At 52.6% G+C, this 19,626-nt stretch overlaps 1 protein-coding gene across 2 annotated transcripts in view; it reads right to left on the minus strand.

Moving 5' to 3' along the window:
- Nucleotides 1–1,316: 1,316 nt before the first annotated feature.
- The window catches only part of Scn4a (sodium voltage-gated channel alpha subunit 4), a 33,690-nt gene continuing 15,380 nt past the window's right edge, over nt 1,317–19,626 (minus strand). The window contains exons 8-19 of one of the 2 annotated variants that reach the window (XR_006146746.1): nt 14,458–14,946; nt 12,415–12,550; nt 11,698–11,852; nt 11,050–11,223; nt 9,992–10,114; nt 8,575–8,853; nt 8,282–8,335; nt 7,942–8,079; nt 7,229–7,333; nt 6,373–6,643; nt 2,395–4,572; nt 1,317–2,351 (exon numbers count right to left, since the gene is read on the minus strand). Coding sequence is in view for 1 of the 2 variants with exons in the window: in XM_042673986.1 (XP_042529920.1) it covers nt 3,344–4,572; nt 6,373–6,643; nt 7,229–7,333; nt 7,942–8,079; nt 8,282–8,335; nt 8,575–8,853; nt 9,992–10,114; nt 11,050–11,223; nt 11,698–11,852; nt 12,415–12,550; nt 14,458–14,946 (3,153 nt within the window). In the remaining variant the exon portion in view is untranslated. Of the gene's footprint in view, nt 4,573–6,372; nt 6,644–7,228; nt 7,334–7,941; nt 8,080–8,281; nt 8,336–8,574; nt 8,854–9,991; nt 10,115–11,049; nt 11,224–11,697; nt 11,853–12,414; nt 12,551–14,457; nt 14,947–19,626 lie in introns of both variants that reach the window. The other variant, XM_042673986.1, reaches the window with a different exon arrangement.

A 19,626-nucleotide genomic window follows, 5' to 3' on the forward strand; every position in this document is an offset into this window, starting at 1 on the left:
TTTTCTGTTGGTTTGTTGGAAATAATAGTCTCTCAGACTTTCCTGCCCAGGCTGGCTTTGAACTGTGATCCTCAGATCTCAGCCTCCTGAGTAGCTAGGATTACAGGCATGAGCCATTGGCACCCAGCAAATAAAAGTAATTTCAATAATATGTTCATGTGTGTGCATTCACATGTTTTTGTTTCTTGGTAGGGGGCGGTGTGCACTGGTAGTGGGGCTTGAACTCAGGGCCTGGGGCTCCCCTTTAGCCTTAGTTGTCAAGTCTGGTACTTTAACATTTGAACAATGCTTCCACTTATAGCTTTTTGCTGGTTAATTGGTGATATTCAATTACCATGATCCTCAGATCTCAGCTTCCTGAGTAGCTAGGGTTATAGGTGTGAGCCACCAGCACCCAGACCAATAACTTGTTCTTCATAGGGCTCTATGACCCAAGGCCATCTTGGGTCCTTGGAGAAGTGGAAGGGGAGCTCTGTGTGTGTGTGTGTGTGTGTGTGTGTGTGTGTGTGTGTGTGTGTGTGTGTGTGTGTGTGTGTGATTTTGAGATAGGATCTTATGATACTTGTGTCCTACCCAGTGTTTTGTCTTTTTCCTCTGCCATTCAGGGATGCAGCAGCACTAGGCCAGAGAAGAAAAGCCCAGATAAGGTCAGGAGAAACAAAGTGAGAAGAATTGATTTCCAGATGGAGGTTGGAACCTTAGCCGGCTCAGAAAATCCTAGAGCTACGGAACACCCTCCTCAACAGGCAGAGAACTTGGGAGTAGAACAATCAAGCAGGGACAATTGAAGGACATCTTGGGGGTAGTCTGTCTCATGAGTGCCCCTCATCTCTGTGTCTTGGAACCTTAGGCAAAGGGGTACAGAAACCCTGGAAAGGAGGAAGCCTTCACAAGCTTAGCGGAAGTCAGCCAATCTTGGGAGTCAGAAGTTGTTAAGCCACATGTCATCCGGTGGACCTGTGACCATGTTTGCTATATGAGAATGTTCTCTTACACTCAGTTCTCTGTGGCTCTGAGCTCTCTGGGGTCAGGGCAACCCTCTGAGCCTCACAGGTGCCTTAAGGTCTCTGAAGAGGCCTAGGGGAAGAGAGCTTCTGAGGGCAGGGTTTGGGACCAGTGTATTTCCTGGACACAGCCTGTTGGTGAAAGGAGGAGTATGATAATGGGCAGGCCTTCTCCTCTTCCTTTTGCATCACCCTGTGGGCACAGCCTGTTTGCCAAGGCCCATGGGCCAACGCTTGTGGCCCTTTCTTCTTGCTGCTCTCAGCCCTTACCCAAAAGCACACAGGGAGTCCCAGAAAGGAGAAATCCACACATCAGAAGGACCTAGGGAAGGTTTATTGTAAGAACTGTACAAAGAAGCTTGTCTGCCAGCCTGGTGTGGGGCTGGTTCCCCCTGGGACCAATTGGGAACAGGTGTCAGTCTACATGGGAGGGGACCAAACCCTGCTCATTACTTCTCTGCAGTTGGTTCCCAGTGTGTGAACACCCACCCGGTAGATTCCTGAGGCTGTGGGGTGTTGTGGGTTGGGGCCTAAGCAGGGAAGGCAGAGAAGCAAGGTAGTGAGCAGGGGGAGCCTGGCCCTCGCTGGAGGAACTTCTGAAAGAGTCCACAAGGAAGGACCTGACATCTTCCACAGAAAAGGCTCATCAGGGAAAAAGAGATGGGACTGAAGCCATGGGTGTGAGGACAAGAAGCAGGATCGAAGGATGCATGAGAAGGGAGGGAGATGGAAGGGAGGGGACAGCAGGGCAGACAGTAAGGGAGATGCCTATAGGCACACACAGATGTGAACACACACACACACACACACACACACACACACACGTACACATTCATCTCAATTTCAAGGTTTTGCTGCTTCCTGAGTTTTAATCAAACTGCTTATGTAGAACAAGAAGAAAAAGAAGAGGAACTTAGTCCAATGGGGGACTCTGTGCAAACCTTACCACGTGTTTACATTCACTCCAACTCTCATAGCACACTCTTCCCTATTCAGGCACATTTACACGAACAGAGTTATACAGAAGACCAAGGACAACACTCCAGGGCACACTTGACACACACAGAAACAAAGATACTCAGACATAGCATGTATCTTTAGGCACCTCTACACAGTGGCTCACTCCCAGCTATCCACTAGACACACAGTTGCACAGGTATGCATACAGTGACTGAATCCAGAGACCCCTGAGCAGAACTTTCACATCCTCCTTTAAACCTAACCTCCATCCTCTGGGAGCCAACAAAGCCTACTGTAGCCATGTCCAGATGAGCAGAGCCAACAGAACTAGCTTTCCAGGCAGTAGGAAGTTGGAAGGCTGAGCCCAAGCCAGCGGAGCCTCCTCTACTACCTGCCCCAGTGTCAACACATGAGTCCACGTGAGTTCAACTCTAACATTCTTCGGTCATATTTTGAGGAGGTGGAGAAGGATGACGAGGGAGGAAGAGTTGGGCAAGGGGTGAGATAAGAAGGGAGACATCTCTGCAGCTTGCTGGGGCTACAAGAAACCCTGGTGGTCTAATGAAGGTGTGAGGAGGGAAGAGTGGAAATGAACAGAATCTTCTGCACCCCTGACCCCACTGGCATCTTGCTGCCAAGTGTTTCAGCAGAGCTGGCAGGACGCAGCCTGTTCTACCCATCCATGATTCCTAAAAAAGGGCAGTTCCTGGAATCCCGTCTTCTGCTCTTCCCCTGAAGGCCAGCCAGGGGAGTTCTCCATGGCCTGGATATGGCCACAGGCAAAAGGTTTCAGAAGTCACAATCCAGCCAGATGCCTCAGGAGCCTGTGGCCAATCAGGTTCCTGTAGTAATTTCTGGACCAGTAATATTTCCAGGGTAAAACCAGGGAATTCCTGAACTGGCAGGGGAAATGTGCGCCCCAGAATCAGGAAGGGAGAGCTGGCCGAGCCCTGGGGAAGGGCATCTCCACTCCTGAGGTTAAGACTTGTTTCTATCCAGGCTGGAGCTGAGGGACCGCTTCCTGGGAAGAAGCCAGTAGTCCTTATGACACTGGGGCAGGCGAGACAGCCATTTCCTCCGTCGTAGGCTGTTTCCTCCCAACTCATGGGTATTCATTTTGCCATCCCTCAGGCAAGAGAAGTGGCAACAGAGCCCCACGGAGGTAAGATGAGGTCCTCAAAGATGGAATCAAGGCGGACCCCATCTGCAGTTCCGTTGGCCTAGGTATCAGCCCCAGCCTGACCAACTCCTGACCCCCACAAAGAAGCTGGACGCATCCCCAAACTCAAAACCCCACTCCCTTGTTCTGCACACAGGCCCCTCTGGGGGGAGCTCTGGGCCCCGTGCTTAGGCTCAGCTGGCGGCTTTCATGCTGCCTGCTAGACAAGAGACTCTTTGACCCCTGGGCGCACTGTCTGTCCTGGTGGAGGGGCAGGGGGTGGGGCAGGATCTGAGGGGCTGACAGGTGTGAGCCCCGCGGGGGGTCCCTCAGCCCCTGTAGAGCCTTCCTCCTCCCCCTGACTGTGGACGCTGCAGTGGCCTCCGTTCTCACGGCCATACATCTTGTTCATGGCACTGGCGATGAGTCCTTCCTTCTCTGGGGCCTCATCCGCGCTGCCATCCTGGCTGTGGCGGTACAGGTAGGATGCCTGCTTCACAGAGCGCTGCAGCAGATGCCGGCGGTAAGCCCTCTGGATCTTGATGGCACACACCTCCTCCTGCTTCCTCTTGAGGGTGGTGGTGATGGGCTCGTAGGAGACCTTGGAAGGATTGGCTGCCATGAATTTCTCCTCCATTGTCTGCTTGAGGGCATCCATTTCCCCAGAGTCGCCCAGCACCTCTTTGGTGAGGGCAAAGAGGATGTCCAGGCAGTGGATCTTGTCCCCTGGCACCATGGGCAGGTCCAGTGTGATGAGCTTGATCTTGTTGGGCTTGGCAATCTTCAGCGGCTCCTGCAGGGTGTCCACGAAGTCGGAGAGTCGGTTGTAATCAATGAACTGTGTGGCATCCGGGTCAAACTTCTCCCACGTCTCATAAAACATCTCAAAGTCATCCTCACACAGGGGCTCGCTGCTCTCCTCCGTGGCCACATTGAAGTTCTCCAGGATGATGGCAATGTACATGTTGACCACGATGAGGAAGGAGATGATGATGTAGCTGCAGAAGAAGCAGATGCCGATGGATGGATTGCCACAGTCACCCTTGATATGGGTGCCTGGGTTCTCCAGGGTGGGGTCACAGTCTGGGGGCCCACTGTTGAGGATGGGGTTCAGAAGCCCATCCCAGCCAGCCGACGTGGTGATCTCAAAAAGACAGATGATGCTGTTGCCGAAGGTCTCGAAGTTGAACATGTCGTCGATGCCCGACTCTTTCTTGACATAGGCGAAGTTGGACATGCCAAAGATAGAGTAGATGAACATGACAAGGAAGAGGAGGAGGCCAATGTTGAAGAGGGCAGGCAGAGACATCATGAGGGCGAAGAGCAGCGTCCGGATGCCCTTAGCCCCACGGATCAGTCGCAGGACTCGTCCAATACGAGCCAGACGGATCACACGGAACAGCGTGGGAGACACGAAGTATTTCTGTATCAGATCGGAGAGCGCGAGGCCTACAGGGAGGAGGGGTAGAGTCAAGGGGTGGGGCACATGTTGCTCTGGGAGCCCAGCCTGTTGTGTTCTGCCTCACAGTGGGGCAGGTAGAGCCCAATCACACTGGGTTCTCCTGGAGGTCTTAAGGGGTCCCCAACGGTGACTTTGTCTTGTCAGCTGGAAGTGGGATATACTCAGGGCCTGGGTTCTTGTCCTATAGCTTTTGTGCTCAAAGCAAGTGCTCTACCAATTGAGCCACAGCGACACATCTGGTTAACTAGAGATAAAGTCTCACAGACTTCCCTGCCCTGGCTAGCTTTGAACTGCGATCCTCAGATCTCAGCCTCTTGAGTTGCTAGGCGGTAGCTCACAGGCTTAAACTACCAGCACTGGGCTCTGAGGAGGGGTGGTTGTTAAGGCTGTTTACAGATGACATTAGTGAGAGGAGATGAGGTACAGAATAGCCATGTGACTCCAGGCATGCCATTTGTCACTCAGTTTCCTCATCTGAAAAATGGGGGTAATACAGTAGCCATGTCATCACATTATTCTGCATAACAAGTAGGACTACAGAGTATGTAGTACAGTGCCAGGCATGTGGAAAATGCTCAATATATGATGCTCAGTTACATCATGGCCCCTGCTCTTCTTGGGGGGTACAGATCCTGTGATATAGATCCTGGATATGGGCACTAACATGCATCTATTGGTCAGGCCAATACATTTCTTGACATGTACTCACGTGTACACAGGTGACAGGTTGCCTGTGAGTATCGTGTACTTTCGTGTATAAAGAATGAAGGAAGCCAGGTGCCAGTGGCTCACACCTGTAATCCTAGCTACTTAGGAGGCTGAGATCTGAGGACAGTGGTTCAAAGCCAGCCCAGGCAGGAAAGTCCATGAGACTCTTATCTCCAAATAGCCACCAGAAAACTGGAAGCGGTGTGGTGGCTCAAAGTGGTAGAGTGCTAGCCTTGAGCATAAAAGCTCAGGGACAGCACCCAAGTCCTGAGTTCAAGCCCCACAACTAACAAAAAAAAATGAAGCATGTTATCTGTGATCCTAGTTACTTGGGAAGCTAAGAATAGAAGGATTGCCATTCAAAGTCAGCCAAGCTTTTTTTAAAAAAAGGCCACAAGACTCTTCAATGGAGGTAAACTGGAACATGGTGGATATGTCTGTGATCCCAGCAATTATTTTAGGGAAACCTAAAATAGTCAGATCCAGGCTTAGATACATGTCTAGATAGGAAGTGAATCCCTGTCCTAAAAATAACTGGTGAAGAACAGGGCTAGGGGCATGGCTCAGCAGTCCAGAGTACCTGCCTAGTAAGAAAGAGGGAGGTAGAAGTAGGAGGATCAAGAGTTCAAGGCTAACTTGGGCCAAGTGAAACCCTATCTCAAAAACAAAAGATAAAACAAAAGGCATAGCTCAAGCCAGTAATCCTAGCTACTCAGGGGTGGAGATTGAGGGATCACAGTTGAACATAACGGGACTCCACCTCAACCAGTGGCAGACAGAATGGCAAGCCCTTGCTCTCCCACATTACTGGGGAAACACAATAGCTGAGCACAGTGTGTGCACCTGTCATCCCAGCAACAAAGGGAAATGTGAACAGGGGGACTGCAGTCCAGGACATCCTGGGCATCAAGCCAGACCCTATCTTGAAAACCATCAGTGCAGAAAGAGAAAGTGTGGCAGGGACACCCATGAGAGTCTGTGTAGCTGAGTGTGCCAGGTGCATGCATAATGTGTGCTTGCACAGGGCCAACCTTCCTAGGGGATGAAGGGTTCATCCCAGGGCTGCCTTTCCAGCTCACCCACGATGGACAGGATGACCACCACAAAGTCGAAGATGTTCCAGCCGACAGTGAAGTAGTAGTGGCGCAGCGCGAACATCTTGAGCACGCACTCCCCGGTGAAGATGATGATGAAGACCATGTTGATATTGTACAGGATGTCCACCTTGAGCTGGCTCTGGTCGTCTGTCTCGACCATCATGGTGACCATGTTGAGGCAGATGAGGATCATGATGGTGATGTCGAATACCTGCTTCGTCACAAAGTCGTACACCATGCCCTGGATTTTGTTCTGCACACGCGTCAGAGTGCCGGCACACACATGAGTGAACATGAGGGTGGAGAGGAGAGGAGAGGGGAGGGGAGAGGGGAGGTGGGGAGGGGAGGGGAGGGGAAAGGATGTGGGAGGAGAGGGGAAAGGAGGTGGGAGAGGAGGGGAGGAGGAAGAAGAGAAATGAAAGAGGGAGGGAGGGAGAGAGAGAAAGAGAGAGAGAGAGAGAGAGGCATCAGGGCTAGTGGTGGGATCGGCCATGCAAGGGAAGGAGCATTTCATTCTGTGGGTCTGTGGGCATTCCTTCCTCATTCTAGAACCTTCCTTCAAGGTCCTCTAGTCCCCCTTCTCTCGAAGTCACTGCTCACTGGACATCCTCCTCCACCCCCTGTCAGGGGCCCTGCCCTAGGAACCACCAAAAATCACACATGAAGATGTGGATGGCCACCAGGGGCTGTGCAGGGCCAGTGAGGGGACTCTAGCAGCAGGTGCTATGTGTGCCAGCAGCGCTGAGGGGCCTCACCACAGGCCACGTTCCACTCCCATCAGCCTCTTAAGGCAGAAGCCTACCAGGCATAGAGCAGAAGGGAACCATAGAGCTGGTACCTGGGGCCGGGGGATTGGCTTCTGGGGCTTCTTGGAGCCAAGCTTCTTCATGGCATTATAGTATTTCTTCTGTTCTTCTGTCATGAAGATGTCTTTTCCTCCAAAGTATAGTGGGAGAGGGTCTGTAAGGCTGGGGAGAGGGTCCCATTCTCTATCTCCAGGACCCTTTTCCTCTGGCACCATAAACCAGCCCCCACCCCCAAAGGAACTTGGTGAGAAATGGTTCCTAGAGAGAGGCAAGAGATGGAGGGATGAGGAAGGAAAGAGAAAATAGCTGAGAGGGGTGAAGAGTCCTGAGAAGGGAAAGGGGAATGGCAGGAGGAAGGGGACCTATTTCCCATTTCAGGTCCATTTCCATCAGTGTCTCATTGGATCCTTAGAATAATTTAGTTTGTTGTTATTTTTGAGACAGAGTCTCATTGTATAGCCAGGACTGGCTCCTCGGCCTCCCAAGTGCTGGGATTATAGATGTATACCACCACACCTGGCTCATATCCATTTCACTTTATAGACCAGCAAACCAAGTTTCAGGAAGATCAAGTCATATGTAATGTCCCTGGGTGGATTTGCATCCAGGCTCACCGTCTCAGTGACCCTTGACACAGGGCTGCTAAGAGCTGGGGGCTACAGGAAGGAATGAGGGGACAAGGGGGGAGCAAGGCAGCGGGATGGGGGGAGGCTGGAGGCGCAGGGAGGGTGGGCCAGATACTCATCTTCTTCTTCTGCTGGTTAAAGTTGTCGATGATGACACCGATGAAGAGGTTGAGCGTGAAGAAGGACCCGAAGATGATGAAGATGACGAAGTAGAGGTACATGTAGAGGTTCACCTCATACTGCGGCTGCTCTTCCTTCTGCAGGGGCCGGACGATGGGTCAGAGTGGGGGAGAGTCACACAGCTTTCTCCCTGTTCCCCAAAGTACTGTAAAGCCAGAGCCCCCTGCCTGACCCCAGGCTGTTGGGGCTCCTGAGATGACATGGTGTGGTGGAGACAGTAGAAGGTGTGGCGGGCCTCTCCTGCCCCTCCCCAGCAGGGGCTCAGTGAGCCGGACTCACCTCTCGAGAGTCCACAGCTGCATACATGATGTCCATCCAGCCCTTGAAGGTGGCCTGAGAGTGCAGTGGGGGGGGGGTGAGAAGAGAGCAGAGGGCTGCCCCTCCCCATGCACATGTCCCTCCCCTCCCCAGCCCTCCCTCCTCAGAGGCGAACTGCTCCAGCCCCATGAGGCAGGTGTCAAATGGGGACCAGAGAGATCGAGACACCATCTCAGGGTCCCACAGCCATTGCAAGCAGGATGGGACACTTCACAAAGCCGCAGCGGTAGAATGAGGCACAATGAGGCACTCACCACCTGCAGGAGCGAGAGGTAGCCCAGACCCACGTTGTCGTAGTTGACCTTGACGTTGAGCCAGCGGACCTGGCCTGTGTGCATGAGGCTTTCACACTGCGACTTGTTGTTGACCTCCGAGATGTCAAACCTCTCTGAGGTGGTGGTGTTGATGCAGTAGTAGAACTTTCCAGCAAACAGGTTGACGCCCATGATGCTGAAGATAAGCCAGAAGATGAGGCACACCAGCAGCACGTTCATGATGGAGGGGATGGCTCCCAAGAGGGCGTTCACGACCACCTGGGGGCCAAGGTGGGATGTCAGAGTCCTTCCCATGCCCCTGAGCCCATCCCCCCTTGGGGGAGGGGTGGATTAGAAGAGCCTTCAGGAAGGAGGGCCCCTCTGAGCCCAGGGGGAGAAGCCATCTGCTGGAGTGTATGTGTGTGGGGTCAGGGGCAGGGCTGGGGTGCTGCTGGTCTGGGGGTGGGGGAGGGCTCTCTGCTTGGCTGGAGCTACCAGGTAAAGTGGGGGACTCCAGGCTTCTTTGGAAATAGCCGTGTCATGGGCCACTAAGCATGACACAAACACTTCCCTCCATAGGAAACTCTGCTCACATGAGCTGTCCCCTGATGATGGGCTCATGCCCTTAGCGACAGAGAAACAGAAACGATAGAGCAAAAAAGGCCATCACAGTGCGCCAAGCATCATGACCCCAAGCGCTGGAGCTTTGTTCTCTATGATCCCCAGCCACGTGACTCGCCAAACTGTTCTAGCCAATTGTCCTTTTTTCTTTTAAGGAGGAGTCAGATCATGACCTTCAGACAGAGCTAGTTGCTGGGGTTAGTCTCAGGTACCCAGGGGAGCTCCACTCCTGCAAGTACGTGGTTGTGAACAGGTTTTTGTTTCCCCCCTCAGTGGGGATGGGTCCCCCACTTCAGGCCTGGGCCTGGTCTTGGCGGGCTTCTTGCATGAACAGGAGGTCCCTGTGGAGGAGGTCTTGCTCCTGACAGACCTCCCTTGGCTGGGGACATCCAGTTGTTGGTCTTATCCCCGACCCTGTGTTCACCTGTCACTTCTGCCTCCAAGAACTTCAAGGGATCTTCTCTAAATTGACACCCCCAAGCTCAAGGGGAGTCTCTCATCACAAACCTGAACTTGAGGAGGGGGGCGGGGCAGGATTCTTCATGCCTGCTAATGTTTCAGGACCCTGGGGGACCCCAGTCTGAGGTGAAACCCATAACCCACAGGTCTGCGGGCCTTCTCTCAGCCTTGAAGCCTTCTGGCCTCTCAGGCAGCCTCTGCTGCCTCCCAGTGGTAGAAGAGACAAACTACTCTGCTTCCCCGCTGTGGTACCAGAATGTGCACCTCTCCTCCACTCTGTCCTAGGGACCCTTGCTCCCCAATCCAAAGCCCTTCTCAGGAGCCCTTCAGTACACACCCTCATGCCTTCAAATCGAGACAGCGCTCTCAGGGGACGCAGGGCCCTCAGTGTGCGCAGAGATTTGATGGGTCCCAGCTCCGAATAGCCCAGCCAGTTGGCTACCAGGCTGATGATGGAGACCTGTAAAAGAAGGGATGCATGATCAGAGAGTTTGGAGTCCTGGCCTCTCTACCCACGCTCAGGACACAGGTAGACAGCCCCATTCAGGAGGGGGCCCTCATGAGTTCACAACTCCTGGTTATCTCCTTTGGACCCTCCCTCCTTTATTTTTCTTTTTAGCAGTGGCCCTGGATAGTGGGAAGAGCAGCCCTGTGCCCAATCTTAGCACCCCCTAGAGCATGGGCCCACCTCAGTGAGGTCACCAGTTAATTGGAGATGATGGTAAACAAGAGGGACAGTGCCCACCTCCTTCACTAACGTGTGTGCCCATCTAGGAGAATGTGAGCCGGTACCAACTGCCCACACCTATAATCCTCTCTACTCAGGGGGCTGAGACCTGCAGCTCCTGGTTTGGAGCTGGTCTGGACAAGAAAATCCATGAGACTCTTATCTCCAATTGACCACCAAAAAGTCAGAAGTGGAGTTGTGTTTCAAGTGGTAGAGCAAAAAAGCAAAGGGACAGTGTCCAGGCCGAGTTCAATCCTAGTACCAGTACAAAAAGAAAAAAATGGGTTGGAGGCATGGTTCACTTGATAGAACTAGCCAATGAGCAAAAGTATCAAGTGCTGAGTTTGAGTCCTGATCTCAGACCAAAAAAAAAATTTTTTTTAAAGATGTGAAAAATCCTCCCCACATCTTGGCAAGGTCATAAGGACCCCAGGCCGGCCGGCATACCCCACAGGAAAAAGGCAGGCCTCCCCCTGCCCCCCTCTGCTGTATCTGATATATGTAAGAGGCTGTTTTTTTTTGTGAAGGGCAGCACTGATTGGAGGTAGCGGTAGGGTTGTCTTTCTCTCCATGTGTTCTTGGACAGGTCCTACCTCTCAGGGCCTGGGCTCTTTAAGGTTCTTAGCCATAACCAGCCTGGAGGTCTGGAGGTGGCCAGGCAGACTCACATCCACGATGAGGAAGTCAAGCCAGCACCAGGCGTTGGTGAAGTACACCTTGAAGCCGTACGCCACCCACTTGAGCAGCATCTCCACAATGAAGATGTAGGTGAAGACCTTGTCCGCATATTCCAGGATGGTGCGGATGACACGCCGCTGCTCGATATAGATGTCCTCGAAGGCCTGGGGGGTACCAGCATGACTCTGCAGGTAGCCCTGGACCCAGGTGCTGGGGCAGCAGTTGCATCCCCTTTTCCCGCCTACAGCTGCTGGTTCCCAGGGCTCTGAGGTGGGAGCCAGATGGGGGGCCTAGGAGATGGCTGCGTATCTCTCCCAGCCCCAGCCCCATCATAGAAGCTATTAGCTTCACAGTGGAGCCTTGATTCTTGAGTATCTGCTTGGGTTGCACAATGATACCCTTCTGTCCCAACCTAAACCCCAAATTTCCAGGGGTCACCCACCTCCCCACTGACCAGGGGTGCATACAATGGCAGTCTAGAGAATAAGGGGTGGGGACATCTGTACTTCTAGGATCCGGTGGGTTCAGGGTTGTCCAGGAAGCATCCATGGCTGGCGTGGGAGGCAGAGATCCTTAGGGGGAGCTTGGCCTTTGCCCTTCCCACCCTCCCCGCCCCCCCCCCCCCGGGTGTCACTTACTAGAGCCCCACTGCTGAGCAGAATCATGAAGACAATGAAGGTCTCAAACCAGTTGTGCTCAACAATCTTGAAGCAGGCCCTGCGAAGGGTCCACCACATCTTCCCACGGCCCTGGGAGATGTCCACATAGAGGCAGGGACATCGCTGCACACAAGCTGCAGGGCAGGGCATGCACCATGGTCACGGGCCTGGGGCTGCTTCAGGATGCCCTCAGACCCGGGCCTTGCCTCTTCCCCACCCCTGGCTACACCTGGCTCACGTTGGAGGCTCAAGTCCACAGTCTACCCTACCCATGTGTCAGCTGTGACCAGGGATGGACACTCAGAAGAAAGGCAACTCTGAGCCAGGCACTGGTGACTTATGCCTGTCATCCTAGCTATGCAGGGAGCTGAGATACGAAGATTGAAGTTTGAAGCCAGCCTGGACAGATACACTGGAGAGACTCTTATCTCCAATTCACCTCCAAAAGGCCAGAAGTGGAGCTATGGCTCAAGTGGTAGAGCACCAGCCTTGAGTGAAAAAGCTAACGGATGGTGCTCAGGCTTTGAGTTCAAGCCCCAGTACCAGAACAAAGAGAAAAAAAAGGGGGGAATACCTGCAAGTAGGGACTCAGGACACCAGCTGCCCCCATCCTCTCCCACCTCCCTAAGCCAGCCTTACTCTGGGCCAGCGAGGCACCAGGCCCCGGTGGAGGCTCCAGCCTGGCAGTGCGCTCACCTTCGGTGAAGCACTCCTCAGGCTGCTCTCCCTCGGGGTTCTCCTCGGCCTGCTCCTCAGGGTCTTCCTCGGGGGGCTTGTAGTCAGCTGTGCTGCAGACGGAGGAGTTCCCATCATAGAGGGGTGGAGGCGGCTTCTGCAGGGGCCACAGAGGCATGTAAAATCCCAAGACCCAAGACTCCCTCATCTTCCTGCCAGGTGGGGCGGATGTGAGACCAGAGAGAAAGCATTCATTCACTCATTCATTCATTCATTCGCTTAGTCCTGTGCAGAACCCACTGTGCCCTGGCCGATACACCAATGACAAAGATGGCCTCGGTCCTGCCCTCCTGGCACTTGTAGCCCGGAAAAGGGCAGTGAGGGCCTGAGGAGACAGACAAGGACTTCCGGTAGAGGAGGAGGCTGGGACAGGAGCTGGGGTAGGGAGGACTCATGGGGGGCTCAGCCAGCTGAGGTCCTAGGAGTCAAGGGGACAAACAGGAAAAGCTACCAGAAGGTTCTAAGGCAGGGGCAGGGGCAAGTAGAGGGTCAGGATGGAGCTGGGCTACTGTAGCCCACAGGAAACAGGTATGTGGCACCCTCCGCATCTGCACCTTCCACCCCCAGGGTCCGTTTGGCTGAGGGATCCAAAAAGGATGGAAAAATTTCCCCAGCCAAGGCCCTAGCTGGGCGCCAAGGGAACTTGATCAGGGTGGGGGTGGGGTGGGCACTGCCGCTCCAGGCTGACCAGGCCTCCTCCCACTGACCAGTGCTGTCCCAGGACAGCTTTCCTATGCTGACCTCCACTCCCCAAGGCGTGTGTGTGTGTGTGTGTGTGTGTGTGTGTGTGTGTCTTTCATGGCTGGGGATGGGGGCCCTGAAGAGGAAGAGGAAGCAGGCAGCCTAGAGAGGTAGGAAATGGGGGTGCAGCTCTGCCTCCAGTACCACTGACCAGAAAATAGGGTGGGCGACTCTTGTTCCCAGTTGATAGAAATGGAAACTGAGGCACTCCGACTAGGTCAGCTAGGGCATCTGCTGAACTGTTTGTCCCACTGTGTACTGGTCACCCATGATCACCCTTGGAGCTGTGTTCATCCCCCAGGGGCTCCCCTGCACTTCCTTCTGGGGCCTGGTCCTCTAGCTGAACCCCTCCCCCACCAAGTTCTTCATACCGAGGTGCAGACTGGTGCCATATTTCCAGGGGGTATTTATAGCACGGCAGGCACTTGGCCCCCTGGTAAGCCAGCTTGCTACATATTTGGGGAGAATAAGGAGTCAAGAGATTTCAGGACAAAGGTCATTAGGCTCCAGTCCTCAGCAAGGGCCACAGTTGGCATGGTGGAATGGGCAGGGCCCTGTCCTGGCTCATGCCAGGGCTGCAAGCTGGGGAAGGGGGCTCCATATCAGCTCCCCCAGGAGCCCCAGGAAGTGTCCCAGTCTCAGTTCTAGTCTCTGGGGGTGACCACTATCTGCATCTCAGTCCCCACTTACCCTGAAAAGGAAGGGGGACAAGGACAGGACATCAGCCCAGCAGCAAGGGCCCTGTGTGGGCTGGGCAGGTGAGGGCTCCTGCCTGAGTTCGCTAAGCCTCTCATCCCCAGTGTCAAAGGTCCTCTAGCTCCTGTCCCAAGTTCCTGGCTGATCCTGGGAGGTTGAGATCAGCCTTGGGTGGGGTGCAAATGTAGCTGACTATAACAGCTTGACAGGGGCTTCAAGCCCAGAGCCGGCATTTAAGAGAAAACCTCTGGGGTTCCAATCCTAGAGTGAGGAGCCACAGGTCAGGGCATCTTGTTCACAAGTGCCCCCTGCTGGTGAGAGCAGGCCAGGTGGAGTTTTGGTATGGCACATCCCTGAGATCATGTTAATTACAGAACACTTCTTATGTACTTTGCACGTAGTATGTCATAGAATGCTCACTACACCCTGGGGCAGATATCATGAGTCCCATTTTATAGATGGAAGAGGGGAGTGTTGGATAGCATTTGTGCTGGTCCTAGATCCCAACTGGAAGCCAGGTCTCTCTGGCCGCTGTCCCTCTAGGCTGGGTTCTAAGGAGAGACTCACCTTGATGTCCTCAGGCTCTGAGAATGTGTCAGTCTCCTCCTCAGTGGGCATCTCCAGATCTGACTCCTCGGAGGCAATGGGCACCTGGATAGTCAGATAAGGGTTATTGATGAAGTTGAGGTGGTCCAGCTCGATGCTGGTAGGTGTGCCGTTAGCCAGGCCCACGTGGTTGAGGATGTGATTGTTCTTCTTCAGGTCCTTGTCCCCCTCATCAGGTGGCAGCTCCTTCTTCTCATCCTCAGGGGCACTGTCCCCAGCTTCTCCAGCCTCTCCAGTGCCCCCAGGCTCCCCAAGGCTCAGCATTATGTCCTTGGGGCTCAGGACCTTGCCATGTAGCAGCCCCAGGAGGAAGGCCTTGGCGAAGCCAATACCCCACTTGATGCGCCCGATGGCGATCTGTAGGTTGTTCATCTCGCCATCTTCATCCGAGGCTGCTAGGCTATCAGCGCTGAAGGAGCTCAGCAGGAGAGCCAGGAAGAGGTTCAGGACCTGGGAAGCAAGAGTTGGGAGACCCTTAGGCCAACCTCTGGCCCCTTCTGCCAGTGCAAGGGGCCTCACGTATATACATCAGACCTGCTGTGTGTTGGGCATTTAAGATGCTACCTAGCCCAATGTTTATAACTGTGTCAAGAGGGCAGGACTATTGTTATACCCACCTGGCAGATAGGGACACTGAGGCTTGAGCCTCAGGGAGAGGGCTCTACAGGGGCAGGGTTTAGAGAGTTGCCCTGGGAAAATGAGACTCTTGGCTCTGTCTTCTACTTCCTCTGAAAGGAAATAGAAAATGGGACTCAAGTCTCTACATTTCTTGAATTCATTGGGAAGCTTCATCTTTTTTTTTTTTTTTTTTGGTCATTTGCGGGGCTTGAACTGTGGGCCTGGGCACTGTCCCTCAGCTCTTCAGCTCAAGGCTAGTGCTCTACCACTTGAGCCACAGTGCTACTTCTGTTTTTTTGGTGGTTAATTGGAGATAAAAGTCTCACTGACTTTCCTGCCTGGGCTGACTTTGAACCACAATCCTCAGATCTCAGCTTCCTGAATAGCTAGGATTACAGGAGTGAGCCACCAGTAGCCGTCAAGGGAATCTTCCAGTCTTCCCTTCCTCATTTGTTAGGAGGAGCCAGGGGTCCCCTGTGCTCAGCCGCCTGTCCCCTGTGGCTCTGGGGTTTCCTACCCTACCTATTCCGAGTTCCCTGCTGCCATCCCCACTCCAGGCATTTAAGAGGCTACTGGTCACCCCCCGTGTCCTGCTTCATTCTCCAGGGGGAAGTTACTAAGCCCTGGCCATTGTTGGTGAGAAAGTTGTTGTCTCTAGGCCTAGAGGCAGACTCTGTATCAAATATCATACTATGGATTTAGTTGGCAATAGAGACGGAAGTGCACAATTTTGAAAATATTTTTGTGGTATTGGGGTTTTGAACTTGGGTCTTGGTGCCTGTTAGGCAAGTGCTCTTACCACTGAGCCATGCCTCCAACCTTGATTTTTTTGGTCAATCATGGAGCTTGAACTCAAGGGCCTGGGCGCTGTCCTTGAGCTTTAGCACTCAAGGCTAGTACTCTAGCACTTTGAGCCACAGTGCCACTTCTGGGTTTTCTGGTGGCTAGTTGGAGATAAGAGTCTCACAGACTTTCCTGCTCAGGCTGGCTTTGAACCACAATTCTCAGATCTCAGCCTCCTAAGTAACTAGGATTGCAGGCATGAGCCACTGGCACCTAGCCTTTTTTTTAATTTTCAAATTTAAAAAATTATCCTCCTCCTCCTCCTCCTCCTCTCCCTCTTCCTCCTCCTCCTTCTTTTTCTTTTGTCAGTGGCAGGGCTTGAACTCTGGGCCTGGGCTCTGTCCCTCAGCTCTTCAGCTCAAGGCTAGCACTCTACCATTGAGCCACAGTACCACTTCCAGTTTTCTGGTAGTTTCTTGGAGATAAGAGTCTCACGGGCTTTCCTGTCCAGGCTGACATTGAGCCATGATCCTCAGATCTGAGAGTAGCTAGGATTACAGGTGTGAGCCACTAGCGCCTGGCTAAAAAATTATCTTTAAGTAGTTGTATGAAGGGGTTTTAATTTAACATGTCAGCTTGTGAGTACAGTACACCTTGATTAATTTCACCCCTTCCATCATTCTCCCCTATCTCTCCCAATACCACACACTCTCAAGTTTATGTTAGGCTTTTGTGGTAGCTAGGATAATAGGTATGTACCACCATTTCATTGAGAAGGTCTTACAAACTTTTTCTGCCCCTCAAATCATGATCTCAACAATCTCAGCTCCCCAGTCCCCCACCCCCAGGCCCAAGTAGCTAAGATTACAGGCAGGAGCCACTGGGCACCCAGCTTTATCTCAGCTTATCTGATATATATCCCAGGGCAAGTTACTTCCCTGTGCTATGCCTCGTGTTCTCACTTGTAAAGTGGGGATGGTTATATTATTCACGCTGTCACGACTTAAAAAGATCAATGTAAAAAAAGAAAGAAAAAAAGATCAATGTATTAGGTGCTTAAAAGATATTGGCTGCTGGGCGCCGGTGGCTCACTCTTATAATCCTAGTTACTCAGGAAGCTGAAATCTGAGGATCACAGTTCAAAGCCAGCCCTGGCAAGAAAGTCTGTGAGACTCTTATCTCTTATCTTCCAGAAAACCAGAAGTGGCACTGTGGCTCAAGTGGTAGTGCACTTGCCTTGAGCTGAAGAGCTGAGGGATGGCGCCCAGGCCCAGAGTTCAAGCCCCATGACCACAACAAAGTCAACAAAAAGATATTGCCTGTTCTTACATTAGCAAGACTAGAAAATTGCACAGAGTACATGAAAGAGCCTGATTAGCAATGAGACCACCTCGGTATTTAATAGATAAAGAAACAGTAGGAAGCATTGTTCCCCTTAGGACAAGACAACATAGTCAGAACTAGAAGCCAGATTCTCCCAATTTTAGAGACTACCATTTACTTAAACTACAATGTGAATGATCATCCCAGAGATATGCCGTGGCTCTTCCATCCAGACCCACATATCGCTGGCTGGTGGTGGGACGCAGGTGAGGCTGGCTGAGGTGAGAGGTCCTGTCTCCTGTCAGCCAGAAGAATAGCCAGGTTTGTACTTGGAGTCCTGACAGGCATACCTGTGCGAGGAGCTTATAGCTGTGACTGTATCGCCCTTGACTGTCCTCAGCCTCTGGCTTAACCAGTGCCTCCAAGGTCTTCTTGTCATGACCTTCGCAACCGTGTTATCTCAGTACTTTTAAAGAAATATTAAACTCCTCTTGGGGAGGATTTCCACCCACCCTGCTGAGTGTGTTCTCTAGCTCCCTCTCTGTCTCGGCCCCCCATCCACATTTACTGGTCTTTCTTCTCCCTGTCTGGGAGGGGGAGGGGGAGGCATCCAGTTGCCAGAAGCACATCTGAGATGGGAATTAGCTGCTCTCTGGGTCAGCAGGGTTTGCACACGGCTCCTGCTGAGGACAGAAATAGCCTTTCAGGCAAAGGAGGGGGTGGGGGTGGGGGGGAAGAAGAGGTCATGTTCCTCCACAAGGTGGGGTACCTATGCCCTAGTCACTTCCTCTTCTTTGCAGTAACCCAGAGGAAGTGACCAAGTGCATGGCTGCAGAGGGCCCGGGTCCTTAGCCCCCTGGCAGCGTGCCCTGTGCCCTCGGGCAGACACCTGCTTCTCCAAGGCCTTGTGGGGGTGACTGTAATCAGGGCACTTCCTGGTCTCTTCCTAGCTTCCTCAGATGTTCCCTCTCAGGACCCACAGGCCAGGGTAGGCCTATGGAGCGGTCCCACTGAGTGCTCCTGGGGGGGGGGGGGGACAGTGCTGAGATGATACCCCTCCCCCACTTGTCCCATCCCCCAGCCGGAGCTCAGCGATATCTGAGAAGCACTGACCCAGCCGCCCAAAGATCCCTCAGGCCTTTGAAGAACGTGGAGACGTGCATGCGTCTTCCACCCTGTTGACCAGGGTAGTGCCGGCCACCACAGGGGACAGCTGGGCACAGTACCATGGAGCCCTGACAAGAGTGAGTCTACTCCCCTCCTCAAGAAGGGGAGGAGCTTGTGGGCAAGGGAGGAGAGCCACTTGTACAGAAATGCTCAGCTGGACTGTAGCCCCACCCCCTCCTCCTGAGTCTTACACCCTGCACTGTCTCACATGCTCAGCCCTGGGCCACAGAAAAAGGCCAGAGGGGTGCAGTTTATGTCATTGCTGGATTCTCTCAGTGCCAAGTCTCCTGCATTTTTCCAGAGGTTGGGTTTACAGGCGGGAGAGGGTATGTGCAAAACAGTTTTGGTTGTCCACCCATAGAGACAGAAAACTCCTACACTCTTTCAGTCACTTGCCAGTTCTTACACTTACACTTAGAAACTTGACCTTGACCCTAAGGCCAAAAAGCTAAGGCCCCTGGCACCAGCTCACACTGAGCCTTTCTGTACACTGGCCAAACAATTTTCCCATGACCCGGGGAAGTTCCTATTCTTTTTCTCCCACATGACAGAGAACTAGCCTGACTAGTCATCTGTTCAAAATAACACAGACAATAATGAGGGAGCTGGTACTGAAATGTAGGATTGTCTGAATCCTTATCACTTTGTTCAAAATGCCAGCCTGGAGCAGAAGCAGCAGTGTCACTTTGCAGGTGTCTGAAATACAGATTCCCAGGGTTTGACTCAGCACCAACCTCAGATTCTCTAGAGGTGGAATTAAGAATCTGTTTTTAAGAAACTCTTAGTGGGGCTGGGAATGTGGCTTAGTGGTAGAGTGATAGCCTAGCATTCATGAAGCCCTGGGTTTGATTCTTCAGTACCACATATACAGAAAAAGCCAGAAGTAGCACTGTGGCTCAAGTGGTAGAGTGCTAGCGTTGAGCAAAAGAAGCTCAGGGACAGTGCCCAACCCCTGAGTTGAAGCCTCAGGGCTGCCCCCACCTCCAAATAAACTCAATAATTCTTTTTTTTTAAATGGAGGTTTGAACTCAGGTCCTTGTCCTTGTTAGGAAAGAGTTCTACTATTTGAACTATGATTCCCATACCTTTTTAATTTAGTTGCTTTGCAAACAGGGTCTCATTTTTTGCTAAACTGGCCTGATATACTTAAGCTCTTCACTGTGGCTGGATTCACAGGTATCATACCCAGCTTTTTTTTTTTTTTTTGCTTTGTTTTTTTTTTATTAGTTAGAGATAACA

The sequence above is a fragment of the Dipodomys spectabilis genome, unplaced genomic scaffold (genome assembly GCF_019054845.1).
Source record: "Dipodomys spectabilis isolate Male_0828 unplaced genomic scaffold, ASM1905484v1 ptg000018l, whole genome shotgun sequence".
Classification (NCBI taxonomy): Eukaryota; Metazoa; Chordata; class Mammalia; order Rodentia; family Heteromyidae; genus Dipodomys; species Dipodomys spectabilis.